The sequence below is a fragment of the Bubalus kerabau genome, chromosome 17 (genome assembly GCF_029407905.1).
Source record: "Bubalus kerabau isolate K-KA32 ecotype Philippines breed swamp buffalo chromosome 17, PCC_UOA_SB_1v2, whole genome shotgun sequence".
Taxonomy (NCBI): domain Eukaryota; kingdom Metazoa; phylum Chordata; class Mammalia; order Artiodactyla; family Bovidae; genus Bubalus; species Bubalus kerabau.
The window spans coordinates 13,308,241-13,325,209 of NC_073640.1; the positions used below are offsets into that span (position 1 = coordinate 13,308,241).

Here is a 16,969-nt window from a genome sequence, read left to right on the forward strand (position 1 = left end):
TGTCCAACTCTTTATGACCCCATGGACTGCAGCATGCCAGGCTTCCCTGACTTCATAGGCACATACTTACCCCCAAACTCATCAAGGTCACTTCGTCCTCTGAGGGGAAAGGGCTGAAGTGATACAGGTGCTGATGGAGGGACATGTGTAGGTCAGGAGGGAGGTTCTGACAATAGTCTCTGTTTTCACTGCAAAGTAGAATAGTTAGTCATCCTCTGAGAACGAGGGATGACGCACGGGGTCTAGAGAGACTGGAAAGGTTTGGAACGTCCAGGAAAGGCTGGAGCCAGTGCAGCCCGGGCCACCAGAAGGCCGGGGTACTACAGCCTGAAGCTGCTGCGGGGCATCGTCAGACCTGAGGCACAGCTGCACTCGGTGACCTGGAGACCCCAGTGCACACAGCTCAGAGCAGGCTTAGGCCCTAACAGCTGATGTGGGTGCCAAGTCAGGAAGGAAAGAACCAATGACAAGTTCTTGAAGGCCCGCCCTGCTGTGGTCACTCCTCCCCTGCTCAACCAACACGACACCTCACTGCAGGTGTAGACACATAAGCATCAGTCCTGCTCAGTGCAAGTCAGAGAACTGAGGATCCAGAAACAAGGCCCGGCCTGAAGCAAAGCGCAAGCATGAAAATAAACCCAAACCATCTCGAAAGGGGAAAGGAGAACTACTTCAGTCACTCAGTTAATTAAGAAATAGTTTTTTTTTTTTTAATGCAAAGAGGACATAAGACACTTAAACAGAAATGAACATTGTTCAAAAGCAAAGTTTTAAAGGTTAACTGCTGGTGCCTCACACTTAATACAGTAATTTTGTTAAGAGAACAATATTCAGTTAAGTTTGGCGTGTCAACCCCACAAAGTATCAGCCATGATGATAAATTAGTGGAGCTTTTGCATAAAGCAACAAAGTATGCCGTTTTTCTGCCTAAGTGCAAAAGAAAAAAAGCCTCCACTGAAAAAGTGTCAAATTTTCTGGCTGTTTTGAAATTTTCAGTCGCGATAGAAAGGTCTCAAAGTCTCCTGCTAGAAACAGACACCAAACAAAACTCCACATCCAAGCCTCACAGCACTTTTGTTTCACCTTTTTCCTCCCGGGGCGGGGCCAGGAGCGGGGCGCTGTGGGGTGGGCGTGGCTTATGGAAAGGGGGCGGGGACGTGCTGGGCGGGGCCTCGCCTCGGAACGGAAGCGCACAGCGACAGGCCCTTCCGGCGCGTGACGCGAACTACGAGTCCCAGAATGCCCAGTGGTCCCGTGAAACTGGCCTCCGTCGTCGCGAGAAGTAGCCGCTGGGGCGTCTGCGCGAACAAACGGAAGTATAGGTGAAGGTCTGAGGCAGCGCCGCCAAGCTGGGCACCGGGGAGATGGCCGAGACTGACCCCAAGACCGTGCAGGATCTCACCTCAGTGGTAAGGGGCGGCTGTGCGAGACGCGTCCGAGGCCGCTGCAACCCTGGGCGACTCCGGCGAGGCCCACGGACCGAGGCGCGTCTCCGCGGCCGCGCAGGGCGGGTCTCAGGAGGCCCCGTTTCTGAAGGCTTTGCTGCCGCGTCCCCCCTACCTTGACTGCCCCCGGTCGCTGTCTGTGGGCCCCTCACCTGCTGACACGCCCGGGTCCCCCGCCCCATTCACTCTCGGTGACCCCCGGATCCCGCAGCTCCCATCCCCAACCCCTCCGTCCCCAAACACCCAAGGCATTATAAATCGCAGAGGGTCCAGAAGGGAGGGGGCGTCACCAGCCCCTCCCACTCCACCCCCGCCCCAAGTCTTATTCGCCAGTTGGGAAAACTGAAACCCAGACAGGGAAATCGAAGGCCACGGAGCTGCGGAGAATTGGGGCTGAACCCGGGGTCCTTGGTCTCCCCAAGGGACCAGAGCTTCTACCCTGATCCCGTGACGGCGTCTCCGGGGTAAGCGTGGGGTGTTGTGTTTGGTCGTTTCACAGGTGCAGACACTCCTGCAACAGATGCAAGATAAATTTCAGACCATGTCCGACCAGATCATTGGAAGAAATATCCTTTATTTGTAGTCAGTCTCTAATGGGTCACTGGGTCCCATTTTTCCAGATAATAGTGGCGATAAGTGGGTAGTTTGCAGGGCAACTTCCACTTGTCATTTATACGATTTTTTTTTTTTTTTTTTTTTTTTTTTTTTTTTTTAGTGAGCTTAGGTACACACTTCCTGAGAAGTACTGGGCAGAGATCTAGGGATACACCTGAGCTAGATCCCTGGCAACAAGGAACTTGCAGTCTGTCGATAATATTGTCTCAAGTGGCTGACTGTGAGCTAAGCATTTCATGTGTAGATCTCCCGTGATCCTCACCATCACCTGACGAACAGGTTGTGGCAGATAAAGAGTCAGGAATCGTAGAAAAGTGAAAGAACTTGCCCAAGTCCTTTCACAAGAATAACGGCAGGGCTGGGATGTGCTCTAAGCCAGATTCTGACAATGTCCAAAGGAAATTAGGAAACCACTTTCATTAAGCTGCTGTGTTGAAGGCCCTAGTCTGCAAGAACCTGGGGGAGAAGGGTAAGAAGTGGAAGCTCTGGTGCCTTGTCTTTAACTTCCCCACTTGATGACATGAGCAGTCGCATTGATGACCTGGAGAAGAACATAGCAGACCTCATGACGCAGGCCGGGGTGGAAGAGCTGGACAGTGAAAACAAGATCCCGGCCACACAGAAGAGCTGAAGGTGAGCGGAGGGAGGGGCAGGTCCCTGTGACTCTGATGTAGTTGGACTTCTTCTAGGTCCGTCCCCAGCCACGGACCAGCAAGCATCCCCTTGTTGTTGCCCCTGGGGACTCCAGGCTCTGAATTTTTCATACCAAACTAATTCCTTATGAGGAGTATATTTTTTCCTGTTTTTATCAGTGAACCCTAGATTACCACTGAGTAGTATTAGATAACACTGAGTTTATACCAGTACAACCAAAACAAAAAAGTATGTTTTGCTGGCCTGAAAATTTGAATCACTGGCAGATCTTCCAATGGCTTTTTAGGGTTTTTTGTTTGTTTGAGAGAACACCCACTTTGCCACCTTTGTAAATACCATAAGTTCTAGGGATTCTCTTGCAGGAACACCCCTTCATGAGGTAAATGCCAGGACAATAACTGATTATGTATGATTTAGATGACCTAAACTATGGCCATGTTAACCCTTTATGCTAGAGTTGATTTAAATTTCCAGGGGAGAGACTAATAATAAAAAAGAGCAGTTAAAGCAGGATAGCTAGATGCATAGATGACTGCTTTGGTCTCACCATGGTGGATTCCTTCATAGTGAGCCTTTTCTAGAGTGTGGCGTTTACCTCATTACAACCCAGAAGTCGTTTTTAAACTCTCTTTGCACTTTTAGCATTTTCTTGAGTTGAGTTGTGTCTGAATCTTTTGTAACCCCTCGGACTGTAGCCCACCAGGCTCCTCTGTCCATGGGATTTCCCAGCTAAGAATACTGGAGTGAGTTGCCATTTCCTTCTCCAGGGGAGCTTCCTGAGCCAGGGAGTCCTGCATTGCAGGCGGATTCTTTACTGCTGAGCCTTGGGGAAGCCCTTTAGCATTTTAATTTCCTGTAAAAATAAAGTTTACTGTGAATGTTTAGGTAACTATAGAGTACCAAGCAGAATATACAGGAAAAGACACCAAATTCTTTTTTTTTATTTTCTGAGCATGTCCTGGCTGGACCAAATTATAGGTAACTATGAAATACGGGTTGCCTGGAAGTCCAAGAAAATAAAGGTTTGAGAGGTAAAAAATCTTAAATCTACTCTTATCTTAATAGTAGATTGGGTTGTTGCGCTATGTGAGTAAATCACAAAGTTGTTTTTGTGGTTGTCACTTTGATTCCTTGTAGACTTGGGCAGTGTTCTTTTGTCTCCGGAGCTCCTCCAGGTCTCATGTCATCCAGCCGTCAAAAACCCCATCAAGTGAATAAGAACACCCTCTCAAGAACTGCAGGACTGAAGAATATCAAGTGACAGGCATAATGCTAGAAAAGGAGTGGGAGTAGGGAACAGTCACAGTAAACTTTTTAATAAAGGTTTTTATTGTAGTTTTGCTAGGATTTTATGCAGACAAAATATTTACTTCAAATGAGGATTCTGAAAGGATTTTTTATTACTAATTCTGTGTATTATTTTTATTTGTCCTTATAGAATGAATAGCACATTGATGGCTTTTCCTTTTTCAACAGGTTGCTTGTCTTCGCTGGAATCTGGAACACCTTTTTACAAGCCAAGAGGAGACAGATGGCTTTTTCAACTAACTACTATGTGTAGCCAGGTTTTATATTATAAAGTGTGCATTCTTCTTACCACATACTATAGAGTTAGTTTATGGAGTGACTTCCCTCCCCTGCCCCCCGTTTCCTGAACATGGTGACTTCACATCTTGGACCTTGGTCAGTTGTGCTATTAAACACTAAAACTTTGGCAGTTCCTGCATACAGTTGTCCAACTTTTTAGTGTATTTTTGTGAGGTTATTCTTCTTCCTGTCATTCCCTTTGTAGTAGTTGCTGTTTGATAGAAGTTGCTGTGTGATTTTTTTATTAGACATAGAGTAAACTCTTGGTTATAATTAGATTTTGTGAAGTAAGATGTTTATAGTTAAGGTTCTTTGATTCTCAGAGTAACCATTGAGTGAATACCAAATAGTGTGTTGGTGATACTTTTCAAGTGGTTAAAAACATTTAAAATTGTGTATTCGGAATATCTGTCACGACTCTGTCGCCAAAACTCAGAATTGAACCACGATCTTACATCTGAGTCCCTGAGGTCAGATGCCACAGTAACTTAGAGTGACCACTGCCACTTTAGTGTTAGAATTTTTAAATACAGAAAACGACAGAGTTGCCTGATGTGATGAGGCTTTCAGTAGTTAGAGTTTTGCATGAGATTTGAATTCTTCAGTCGGACCCTACATTGTCCACTCACAGTCGTTACCATAGGAAATCTGGCAGGATTGTACAACTCAGTTATTCCCATCTTTTGAGCTACTGGCTGGGAAAAGAAACAGAAAAGAAAAGCAGACCATGTTAAGCCCATGCCAGTTGTTTGGCTAGAAGATGATAAATACCTTGTAGTAGGCTTGAGTTTTTAAGAAACACTGCTTCTTTATACTGTTTCCTACCTGAATTCAAGCAGAGTAGTGGCTTTATTACTGATGCTGCTGCTCAGCTGAGCGTGTCGAGTTTTGATCCTGGAGGCAGTGTTGACAGGAAGGAGAACCGCGTGACTGTCGCAGCAGGGTGATTTTGTAGAGAAAATGGAAGAAGTTGAGGAATGAAATAGTGTTATGGAGAGGAAAGCCCAAGTCAACACAGTGTGATTTTTTTAAAGTTTCCTATGTCACCAGTCTTAATTGTTTGTATTGCAAATGTATAATAAGATTAAGGAACAATGTGTCCTGTTTATAAAGTATCCGGGGAGCACAAAGGATTTGATTTCTTCTGGACAAGATGGATTCCCCACTGTTAGCACCAAGCTGCAGAAAGTCCTTCCCTGGGCTGGTGGGTCCTGCTGTGGGTTTGGCCCTGAAGGCCCAGAGCACAGTGGGACGGGACAGGAGCACACGCAGGTGCTTCCAAGCCTGGGAGATGGCAAGTGGGCAGTCGGGCGCTAGGAGCTGGCTTCCTTAAGTAACAGGAAGTTTTCAGGGGAAGCTCCCCTGACCAAAAATACCTGCCGTGAATAAAGGTGCCTGAAATCCTGCTGTTGATGCTTCCTTTTGTGTCACAAATGATTGGGTTCTGAGTTTTCATACCATTTTCAGGTGATCGGCTAGAACCTCTGGAAAGGTTCGGTACCAACAGCCAAAATGGGGACAGACGGGAGGTTTTGGGGAGACTGTGCTGCCAGAAGGGAAGGCTAGGCTCGCAGCCACAACAAAGGAAAGTGAGCATCATTGCTATGGGGACAGAGAGTCCAACAGACAACTTACAGTGAACCTTTTAAAATCCTGTCTGTATACTGACGGTTTCCTATATGGATAACAGTGTTCTTTTCTTTTACTCTGTAGTTTCTGTTTTAATTAGATGAAAATCGAGGGATTTTCATGGTATGTTGTCAGATCTCACCTTGAACATTAACTGGCAACAGTTAACAAGTAGTCGCAGCCACCAGCAGCTATGAAAGTGGTTGTTGTAAACCATGGTGCTATGCGAGCATTTTGTTTACATATTACTTGACTTCATCCACATGACAGCCCTGAGTGAGTTTTTATCTGATCAGCCCATTTTAAACAGAAGGGACCCAGTGCTGGGCAACAATTGACCACACAGCTGGAAGCAGGGACCCTGGAATCACCACCGACAGCTGCCTGCCCAGGTAAGACTTCCAAGTTGTCTCGGCCGGGCTGTCTGGGAATGAAAGCCTGCCACCTCGGTGGATCTCGAAATTCAGTTTTGAAAGGCTAATTTCAGTTAAACATGACCTAAATTAAATAACAGACATGCTTGATGTGAATTTTTATTCAGAATTAAAACTCTTCAGGGCTGTTAGAAATGTGCTCCCGGACTAGCCTCTTCCCCCCCCACCCCGAGAAGTTATTTGAGAACAGCTATAGAAGCAAACCGGTTTCTCAGACGTTTGCCCTGACAAACCACAGGGAGTGCTGGCTACTGGTTCTCAGTTGTTTCCTTGCTAGCACCCCCAGCATTCCTCTTCCTCTCACATTACCCCTTGAGACCGCTAAAGCCCTTTTGGCTTACGGTCCTGTCAGGTCTCTAAAGAAAACAACAATGAGTTCAGCAGCATTCAAGTTCCCGTGCAGCATCACCTGCAACCTTGGGCTCCTAATGATGTTAAACAGCTGCATTTAGCTGTAGCTTCTTTAAAACTTGGAGTGAATGAGGAAGGGTGGGTATGGTATGTGAGTCTCTGCCTGAAAACAACAATGGTGACTGGTCACACTCACCGAACTCCCGGATGACTCGAAATAAAGCAGTTTGTCTCCACAAGTCATGTCGACTCTGCTAGAAAAGAATCAGCTCAACCCTCACACACTGAGGCTTCCACCAAGTGAGGTTAGGTCCTGGAAGCTTGGACACCTCTCCAGTACAGAACTAGTCCCGGGGGGCCCTGGCCACCGCTGGGAAATGGAACATTCCAAATCACTCCCTAATGCACCTGCGCTGATGCAGGCTATGTACACATCGTGGGCTGCTCATGATCATCAGCTTCGTGATGATCACCTTGGCTATGTATCTATACTTTCCTATGTTGTGGATGTATTCTGACAAATGATTCCTATGATCACTAGCAAACGTCTGCCTTCTAGATGGAACAGTATCATTTCCCAATAGCTAAGCTTAAATTTCAGGATTGAGCAGTTTGGAAGCATTTAGCTGCAAAAGGGGTTTTGTGGTCTCAGCAGCCCCACAGAGAGTGAATTCCATGCCCACAGGACCAGCAAGGACCCAGAAAGCCCCACCCAGGTGAAGCCCACAGACAACACCTTCTCTCGTCTCTAAGACTGAAGAAAATTCTTCCAAGTTCATGCCTCCCAGGCCTCAGCTCTCAGAGCACTCAAAGGTCACTGACATCAAGAAGTTTTCCAGCTGCAATCTTTTGTCTCCTCGACCCTCAGAAAATACACCCCCAGACCACTGCTGGTGACTTACTGCCTCTTACCTTTTATGCTTCACTGACTACGCTAAAACCTTTGACTGTGTGGATCACAGCAAACTGTGAAAAATTCTTGAAGAGATGGAAATACCAGACTATCTTATCTGTCTCCTGAGAAACCTGTATGCACATCAAGAAACAACAGTTAGAACCCGACATGGAACAATGGACTGGTTCAAAATTGGGAAAGGAGTATGTCAAGGCTGTATAAATGTCATTCTGCTTATTTAACTTTATGCAGAGTACATCCTGTGAAATGCCAAGCTGGATGAATCACAGACTGGAATCAAGATTGCTGAGAGAAATATCAACAACCTCAGATATGCAGATAATACCACCCTAATGGAGAAAGCAAAGAGGAACTAAAGAACCTCTTGATACAGGTTAAAGAGAATGAAAAAGCTGGCTTAAAACTCAGCATTCAAAAAACTAAGATCGTGGCATCTGGTCATCGTGCCATCACTTCATGGCAGATCAGATCAGATCAGTCGCTCAGTCATATCCGACTCTTTGTGACCCCATGAATTGCAGCACGCCAGACCACCTGATCTGCCTCTTGAGAAATTTGTATGCAGGTCAGGAAGCAACAGTTAGAACTGGACATGGAACAACAGACTGGTTCCAAATAGGAATAGGAGTTCGTCAAGGCTGTATATTGTCACCCTGTTTATTTAACTTATATGCAGAGTACATCATGAGAAACGCTGGACTGGAAGAAACACAGGCTGGAATCAGGATTGCTGGGGGAAATACCAATAACCTCAGGTATGCAGATGACACCACCCTTATGGCAGAAAGTGAAGAGGAACTCAAAAGCCTCTTGATGAAAGTGAAAGTAGAGAGTGAAAAAGTTGGCTTAAAGCTCAACATTCAGAAAACAAAGATCATGGCATGCGGTCCCATCACTTCATGGGTAATAGATGGGGAAACAGTGGAAACAGTGTCAGACTTTATTTTTCTGGGCTCCAAAATCACTGCAGATGGTGACTGCAGCCATGAAATTAAAAGACGCTTACTCCTTGGAAGGAAAGTTATGACCAACCTAGATGGCATATTCAAAAGCAGAGACATTACTTTGCCAACAAAGGTTCGTCTAGTCAAGGCTATGGTTTTTCCTGTGGTCATGTATGGATGTGAGAGTTGGACTATGAAGAAGGCTGAGCGCCAAAGAATTGATGCTTTTGAACTGTGGTGTTGGAGAAGACTCTTGAGAGTTCCTTGGACTGCAGGGAGATCCAAACAGTCCATTCTGAAGGAGATCAAAGCCCTGGGATTTCTTTGGAAGGAATGATGCTAAAGCTGAAACTCCAGTACTTTGGCCACCTCATGCAAAGAGTTGACTCATTGGAAAAGACTCTGATGCTGGGAGGGATTGGGGGCAAGAGGAGAAGGGGATGACAGAGGATGAGATGGCTGGATGCCATCCCTGACTCGATGGACGTGAATCTGAGTGAACTCCGGGAGTTGGTCATGGCAAATAGATGGGGAAAATAAAATGGAAACAGTGAGAGACTTTATTTTCTTGTGCTCCAAAATCACTGTGGACAGTGACTGCAACCGTGAAATTAAAAGACACTTCCTCCTTAGAATAAAAGCGTTGACAAACCTAGACAGTGTATTAAAAAGCAGAGATACCACTTTGCCGACAAAGGTTCATATAGTCAAAGCTATGGTATTTCCAGTTGTCATGTACAGATGTGAGAGTTGGACCATGAAGAAGGCTGAGCACTGAAGAATTGATGCTTTCAAACTGTGGTGCTGGAGAAGACTTTAAGAGTCCCTTGGACAGTAAGGAGATCAGTCAGTCCTAAAGAAAATCAACTGTGAATATTCATTGGAAGGACTGATGCTGAAGCTAAAGCTCCAGTACTTTAGCCACCTGATGCAAATAGCCAACTCATTGGAAAAGACCCTGATGCTGGGAAAGATTGAGAGCAGCAGGAGAAGGGGGTGACAGATGATGAGATGGTTTGGATGGCATTATCAACTCAATGGACATGAGTTTGAGCAAACTCTGGGAGATAATGAAGGACAGGGAAGCCTGGTGTGCTGCAATCCATGGAGTAGCAGAGTCAGACATGACTGAGTGACTGAACAACAACCTTTTATGGGTCTTGGGAAGTTGCCATCAAAATCCAGTGTTTCCAGGAAGACATTTTAAATATTAAATATAAAGCGACAGACCTATTATGGAGAAGAAAACCAGTTAATTTTAATGGGCTGTAAATAATCATCACAAAACTCATTTCTGGAAATTTAAAGAATATGGTTGTTTCTTTTAATGATAATTCTCCTGGTAATAGACCTCTTGACTGATTCTGCTCCACAATCCTGCTGAGACAAAGGACAGGCCCAAATTCTCTGCAGAATGGAAGCCTCAGCTGGCCTGCTACACAAATTGCAAGGCTGCAAAACAGTGTCCCAAAAGGAAATCAGACTTGCCCCTTGATAGGCAGACAGTTCCTGATCAGCTCCCCTCAGTCAGAACCTGTGTTCCTTGGACCCATAATTAAGAATCTTAGAGAAAAGGACTGCTCTGAAACTAGCTGAAAAATTGCTCTGTCTTGCCAGCAGAATTTCAAAAAGGTTGTTGATTATCAGGTCAGCCTTGGGGGCCATGAGCCCTCATCACGTTTGATTATATGAAACATCCATTTCACCAGCATCGCCCAAAGGAAATACAGTTAGGATTCAGTGGGTCAATCTCATTTTCTCAAGCGCAGACAAGGCTTTGAGATGACCTGTGACCCAGCCTCATCCTCCCCAGAAGGAAAAGCAGTGCCTCGGGCACAACTGAGCCGGTGTTTCTGGAATCACTGAGAGCGTATCCCCCTCCAGGAACTGCCAGACATTTCTTGGATATATTATCCTAATCTGTATTCCAGAACAGTTCTGGACGAGATGTGTGGTAGTACTTTAACTGGGGCCTGTTTGGCAAGTTTAGAGCATAAAGAATCTCTTTCTGTACTCAGTGATCCGGTGTTAGTCGCTCAGTCATGTCCGACTCTGCGACCCAATGGACTATAGCCCGTCAGGGTTTTCTGTCCATGGAATTCTCCAGGCAAGAATACTGGAGTGGGTCGCCATTCCCTTCTCCAGGGGATCTTCCTGACCCAGGGATCAAACCCAGGATCTCCTGCATTGCAGGTAGATTCTTGACCATCTGCGCCAGCAGGAAAGCCCTATGATCCAGTAAATTGGGCAAGAATTCTTTTGACACAAAAGTGGATCCTGGGGTTGGGGCCTGGCATCCTGAGCTTTTGGTTTGAGTTGGTCTTTTGTTGTTTGTGTTTTTAACATCTTTGGTCAATTTAGTTTTTAATTTATTTTTAATTGGAGGATAATTGCTTTACAGTGTTGTTAGTTTCTGCTGTACAACAGCGTGAATCAGCTAAAAGTATACATGTCTCCTCCTCCTTAAGCCTTTCTCCCACCTCCACCCCCCCCATCTTACCCAGCTAGGTCATCACAGAGCACCAGGTTGAATCAGCCTGAGTTGTAACGTGACCACAGGAGAGTGAGAACCAGGGCCCTCAGGTGCCAGCTCCAGTTGTCTGATGGGGGATCAGACTAGTCTAAACACAAGAAGCCCCTGGAGGATTAACATGCAGGTTCCTGGGCTCCTCTTCTGTAGAATCTGATCCAGTACATGTGGGACAGGGGCTGGGAGTCCATGTATTCAATCAGTTCTCCAGTCATTTATTTTTTTATATTCTTTCTTAAACTCAGGAAAACACTACACAGAGAAATGAGGTGGCAGGGAAAACACTCGCACTCTGAGTCACTCAGGCCGGGGCGGTCCTCAGGTAATTTGAAAGGAATTGAGTCTTAATTACCCAGAACATCTGAGCATGGGGTAGAGCATGACCTTTCCGGCCCCGTGAAATGAGGAGCTCGCCCTCCAGCCCAAGGAGCTGAGCACAAAGAGCCCTCACTCCACAAGGACTTGAAGCACTTTACATCAATTTGCTTCTTATTAAGATGCACTTCAATAAGAAATCATTTCAACTCTTAAGCCACAAAAGGATAGCCAGTCATTTAAAGCTTCCTGAGTGCTTCGGTTGATTAAAAAGCTTTTAAAGAGTATGGTAAATATTTTACCAGAAGGATAAGTCATTCACTAAGAAGATTATTTATTAAAAACTAGTAATTTATTTAGTTCATATATCTCTATTTTCATGGAAATGCATTCTTTCCATCTGGGCCTACTTTTCTACTCCCACAACAGATTACCCTGTGAATTGATCATTCTGTAATACACAAATACATTGAAGTATAATTTAACTTGTGAAAGTAACGAGATTTTACTAATAACAAGGCATATCTATAAAATTACATTTAAAAAGAACTCTTGGAGGGTTTTAAGCATAGTTTCATGTACTTAAAAAGAAATCATGTTTGCTATTTTGGAAAAAGAACGAGTTTCTCATTTATCATCCATCCTAAAGGAAGTAGCATGACTGTTTTTCCTTCTTATTGATAAGAAGGAAAGCATTTAATGCTTAGGTCCAAAACCAAGGATTATATTCAAGTACCTACGGTCAAATATTTTATTTCAATAAAAAAAAATTAGAATAGTTTCCGTTGCAAGCAATGAGTAAAAATGGACTTAACAGTAAGGATATTTAATGACCTCATAAAAAAATCCGGAGGTAGGCAGTTCTGGGGATGTGTAATTTATCCGTTCCATGCCGGCCAACTCCAGGCTGGCTGCTGTGTTTTCTGACTTCTCCACCATCCTGATGCAATATCTCCATGCAGCACGTCTGGGGACCAACCAAACACCCCTCCCAAAACCCTTTTTCCCTGTCGCTTTCTGCTGTGGGTGAGTCATGTCCTCTCATGAGATATGTTGAAATCCTGCCCCAGGGCTTCAGAGTGTGATCTTACTGGCAAGCAGAGTCTTTGCAGGTGTCATCAAGTTAAGATGAGGTAATGCTGGGTTGCAATGGGCCCTAATCCAGTGACTGGGGTCCTTTGAAGAAGAGACACAGAGAGGGACAAAGACACAGCGTCTTGTGATAATACAGCCCAAGACTGGAGTGATGTGTCTACAAACCAAGGAGTACCAGCAACACCAGTAGCTGGGGGAGAGGCTATCCTTTTATGGCTTAAGAGTTGAAACGATTTCTTATTGAAGTGCATCTTAATAAGAAGTAAATTGATTTAAAGTGTTCAAGCAAATTGATTTAAAGTGAAGAGTGAATGAGGACTCTTCACTCTCAGCCCCTTGGGCTGAAGGGCAAGGTCCTCACAGCCTCCAGAAAGGAGCAACCCCAGGACACCTTGATTTTGGACTGGCAGTTCACCTTCATCTCTGCCTGATTCTGCCCTTTGTCCCGGAAGCTCTGAACCCTCCCTTCTTCTCCAGACCTCACTAACTCATCTGGGCTATCTCTGGGTGCCTGGCTTAGCATTTTATAGTCGGCTTTTTAAAAGAAATCAAAGCTAGCATATCGAGGGTTAACTTGCTTTCGTGAGATTAAGATTTTGTTTTCATACACAAGAAAAATGAGATTTCTCTGGTGCTGGCAACTTCAGTAATCAAAGAGAACCTTAAGAAAACTGAGCATTGCAAAGGGAAGAGGGAAATCATGAATTTGAACTGAGTCCACTCAACCAAACATTTTATTATGAAGATTTACAAACAGATGGCACAGCTAAAGGAATTTGCATGGTCAGCACCTGCGTCCACACCTCGGTTAACACGTGGCAGTACTCGCTTTGTGGTAGCTCTTTCCACCCCTCTCCCCATCTGAGAATTAGTTTTTTAATTAGATGATTGCCAAATTGCCCTGGGGACTCTCTGTAGGGAAAGTGTAGAGCAGAGTCTGAGTGCCTCCTTTCCAAGTTCATCAGCCCTTTGTAGATAGAAGCCCTTTGTACTTGGATTTATAAGAAGAAACACATACTTGGTCTTGGCCCCATTTCTGGCTGAGATCCTGAGACCCTTGGGATTTCCTAAGTGCTGCAAACTATAAAGGTGTTTTGATAGCCAGAACAGACCACACCTGAGGTTACCTTAATAAGGTGATTTTTGGAAATCAGTTAAAGATAGGGCTGGTTGCCAGGGGAAACAGCCCTGTGATTGGAGGGTTGGAAATCTCAGTCCCACCCCCTACACTTCCAGGGGGCGGGAGGGGCTAGAGGTTGCCTCTGGTGCCAGGGGCCAGTGGTTTAATCAACCATGCCTCAGTAATGAAGCCACCATAAAAACCCAAAACACAGGGGCTCAGAAGGCATCCCGGCTGGTGAAGACAGTCATGTCAGGGAGAGTGGTGTGCCTGCACCTCTTCCCCCACCCCGCCCCATGCAGCTCTTCCATCCAGATGCCATCTACTTGGTGAGTAAAATATTTTCCTGAGTTCTCTGAGCCACTCCAGCAAATCAATCAAACCCAAAGAGAGGGTCGTGGAAACATCTGAATTATAGCTGCTAGGGCAGGAGCACAGGTAACAACTGGACTGTGATTGGAGCTGACACAGAGCCCTGAGCCCGAGGCGTGAGATGCTGTCTCTGAGTAGATGTGTCAGAGGCGACTTGAACAGCAGGGCCCCCAGCTGCTGTCGGGGGATTGCTGGGTGTGGAAGAATGAACCCACATGTGGGAGTGGGCTCTGAATCTTACCCCACCGCCCCTCAACCAACACATGTCTCTGTTTGTGGCCCCTGAAATCTGTCCCCAACCCAACCTGCATCTCGGCCTGGTAACCTTCTATTCAACCTTTAAGACCCAAGTCAACTGTTCCCTTTCAAGGGAAAACAAAAAAAAAAACATGCTAGCCTCAGTTCTCTCGAGGAGAGGTACCCTTCCTCTTTTGTGATCCGCAACGTTTTAAACATGCCTTTAATACACATCACAGTGCCCTCAAACTCCTCGCCATGTGTCTGGCGCCTGGCACAAGGCCTGGCAGGTTGCAGGTATGCACTCCCTAAAATAAACTAAGTAGCCCCACTTGTAAGTGTGCAACCCTTCTTAGAAGTGTCATGCAGGTGTAAGTTCAAGCTGCCTTGTGACACCTGTCATCACTCCCGTTAGTGGACTAGCCTAAGAGCTCACATACACGTTGGCAAAGGTGCACACCGTGGCCCTCCTTCTATATAAGGGGTGATTCTGTTGCAGCTAAAAGCTTGAAACAATATACTCTCTAAGCAGGTGTTTTCTAAAGAGTGGATAAAAATAGCTGCTATTCAAAACAAACCAAAAACATGTTCTGTGATTAAGCTGGGAAAACACTGAACTAAGCAACGTGCACATATTTCTCCAGTATTTCTCGAAACTTTGCTGACATCCAACATGAATTTCTAAAATGTGACTGTGAAAAAGGCTTCCAGGAGAGAGCCCTGGAACAGCCAGCTCCACAGGGACAAGCCCTGGAAGACCCTCCTCTCTCAATTCTGTTAACCTGCTTTGCCTTGCACCCCCACATCCTGCCTTTCAGGCTTAACACTGAATTTCTCATTCTGTGCTAAATGTGGGCATGATGGAATTACCCTGGGCTTTGCTGTCTTCCAGTCTGGATGTAGCCAGTTGTGTAACTTAACTGCGGGATCTGGTGTAACACCATCCAGCTGGGGGAGAGGAAGGTTCCAGGCAGCCACAAAGTCACTAGGACGCGTCTTTGTCACAGAAGAACCCAGCCCTCAAGAAGGGTCTGTGTTATCAGCACACAAAGCCTTAAGGGAGCCAGCACGGCCATGGGAATCCCTGGGGAAATGCCCAGCACCTAAAATCGGCAAAAAGATTTGTTGCATGTTTCTTCTTCTAGTCAGTTTCATTTCATAACCAGTGTAGTAAAATTCGGCTACCTACTACCCATCTGTTTTTGAAAGTGTGCAGTAGGTTTTATATTTTCTTGCAACCATTTAAGTAAAAATAAAATTTTAATGAAAATATACAAAAAAAAAAAAAAAAGTTTCCATACCCCGCAGCCTGCAGTTCTAAAAATTGCTGACTGGCTGACCTGGAAATAGTCACCTTCAAGGCTCTGTGCCCAGAGAAGTGCCTGGCAGAAAGGAAATGGGCAGCCAACAGTGGACGGTGGGATGCTGTGTGCCCTGGAAAGCTGTGCTCAGAGAGAACACAGACCCCAAGAGTCGGTCTCAAAGATCTGCAGTGGCCTGATGAGAAGAAGGGTTCTCAGAACGTCATCTGGGCTAAAGGGAGATAGACTCTGTTGCCGGCTCCCTGAGACCTGGAGACCAATGCTCCCTGAGCATCTGTGTCTCCTCTCACTCCAGGCTGGATGTTTTGTATTTTTAATATTGTATTTTTGAAAGTCTAACCTTTACTCTAGATTTTTAATCTTTGCTTCTTGGTATTTGTTATCAATTGTGTACCTTTAAGAATCTAATCTTCAGTATCCATTTTCACTTAGGGGTGTGATTACTGGTTTGATTGCTCTCTCCTCTTTTGACTCTCCCTTTGCTCCCCCAAGTCACCTCTATCTCCTCCCTCCCCCTTCTCTTCTCTACTTAACTCGGTGAATCTCTCTGGGTGCTCCAGGCTGTGGAGAACACTTAGGGAACTGATTACTGGCTAGATTGTTCTCTTCCCTTTTGACTCGTCTCCTCCTGTCCACCTCTATCTCCCTCCTCTCTCTTCTCTTCTCCATGTAACTCTGTTACATGTGAACCTCTCTGGGTATCCCTCACTGTGGAGAATCTTTTCACCATTAACCTAGATGTTTTATCATCTGTGCTGTATGAATGGAGAAGTCTCACCACTGTAAGATTAAGACTGAAAGCCAGAGGCAGAAGGCTTAACTCCAAAACTTGAAAACACTAGAAAACTCCTGATTCCAGGGAACATTAATCAACAAGAGCTCATTCAAAAACCTCCATAACTACACTGAAACCAAGCGCCACCCAAGAGCCAACAAGTTCCAGAGCAAGACATACCACGCTAATTCTCCAGCAATGCAGGAACACAGCCCTGAGCATTAAAATATAGGCTGCCCAAAGTCACAACAAGCCCATAGACACCACAAAACTCACTACTGGACACTTCATTGCATTTCAGAGAGAAGAGATGCAGCTCCACCTACCAGAACAAACTCAAACTTCCCTAACCAGGAAACCTTGACAAGCCACTAGTCCAACCCCACCCACAGGGAGCAACCTCCACAACAAAGAGGAGCCACAAACTTCCAGCCTACAGAAAGGCCACCCCAAACACAGCAATCTAAACAAAATGAAAAAGCAGAGAAATAATCAGAAGGTAAAAGATCAAGATAAATACCCACCAAACCAAACCAAAGAGGAAATAGTGAGTCTACCTGAAAAAGAATTCAGAATAATAATAGTAAAGATGATCCAAAATCTTGAAAACAAAATGGAGTTACAGATA

General features: G+C 45.3%; 1 protein-coding gene and 1 long non-coding RNA gene across 2 annotated transcripts; both read left to right on the forward strand.

The window, feature by feature from the left end:
* Positions 1–1,164: 1,164 nt before the first annotated feature.
* On the forward strand, positions 1,165–5,706 carry HSBP1 (heat shock factor binding protein 1). The gene is made up of 4 exons (XM_055552503.1): positions 1,165–1,409; positions 1,945–2,011; positions 2,573–2,693; positions 4,191–5,706. Exons 1-3 carry the CDS (start codon positions 1,365–1,367, stop codon positions 2,689–2,691), a joined length of 231 nt encoding a protein of 76 aa, XP_055408478.1. The 5' UTR covers positions 1,165–1,364; the 3' UTR covers positions 2,692–2,693; positions 4,191–5,706.
* An 8,006-nt stretch (positions 5,707–13,712) lies between these two features.
* On the forward strand, positions 13,713–16,879 carry LOC129632165 (uncharacterized). Its single transcript, XR_008704357.1, has 2 exons — positions 13,713–13,964; positions 16,643–16,879. It is a non-coding gene; the product is annotated as an uncharacterized LOC129632165 (long non-coding RNA).
* Positions 16,880–16,969: the final 90 nt, after the last annotated feature.

Bases quoted from the DNA above. Each gene is read 5' to 3' on its own strand.
- HSBP1 (XM_055552503.1), top strand. From the start codon at position 1,365: ATGGCCGAGACTGACCCCAAGACCGTGCAGGATCTCACCTCAGTG. The intron at 1,410-1,944 runs GTAAGGGGCGGC...GTCGTTTCACAG, and splicing joins TGCAGGATCTCACCTCAGTG to GTGCAGACACTCCTGCAACA. The intron at 2,012-2,572 runs ATATCCTTTATT...TAACTTCCCCAC, and splicing joins CGACCAGATCATTGGAAGAA to TTGATGACATGAGCAGTCGC.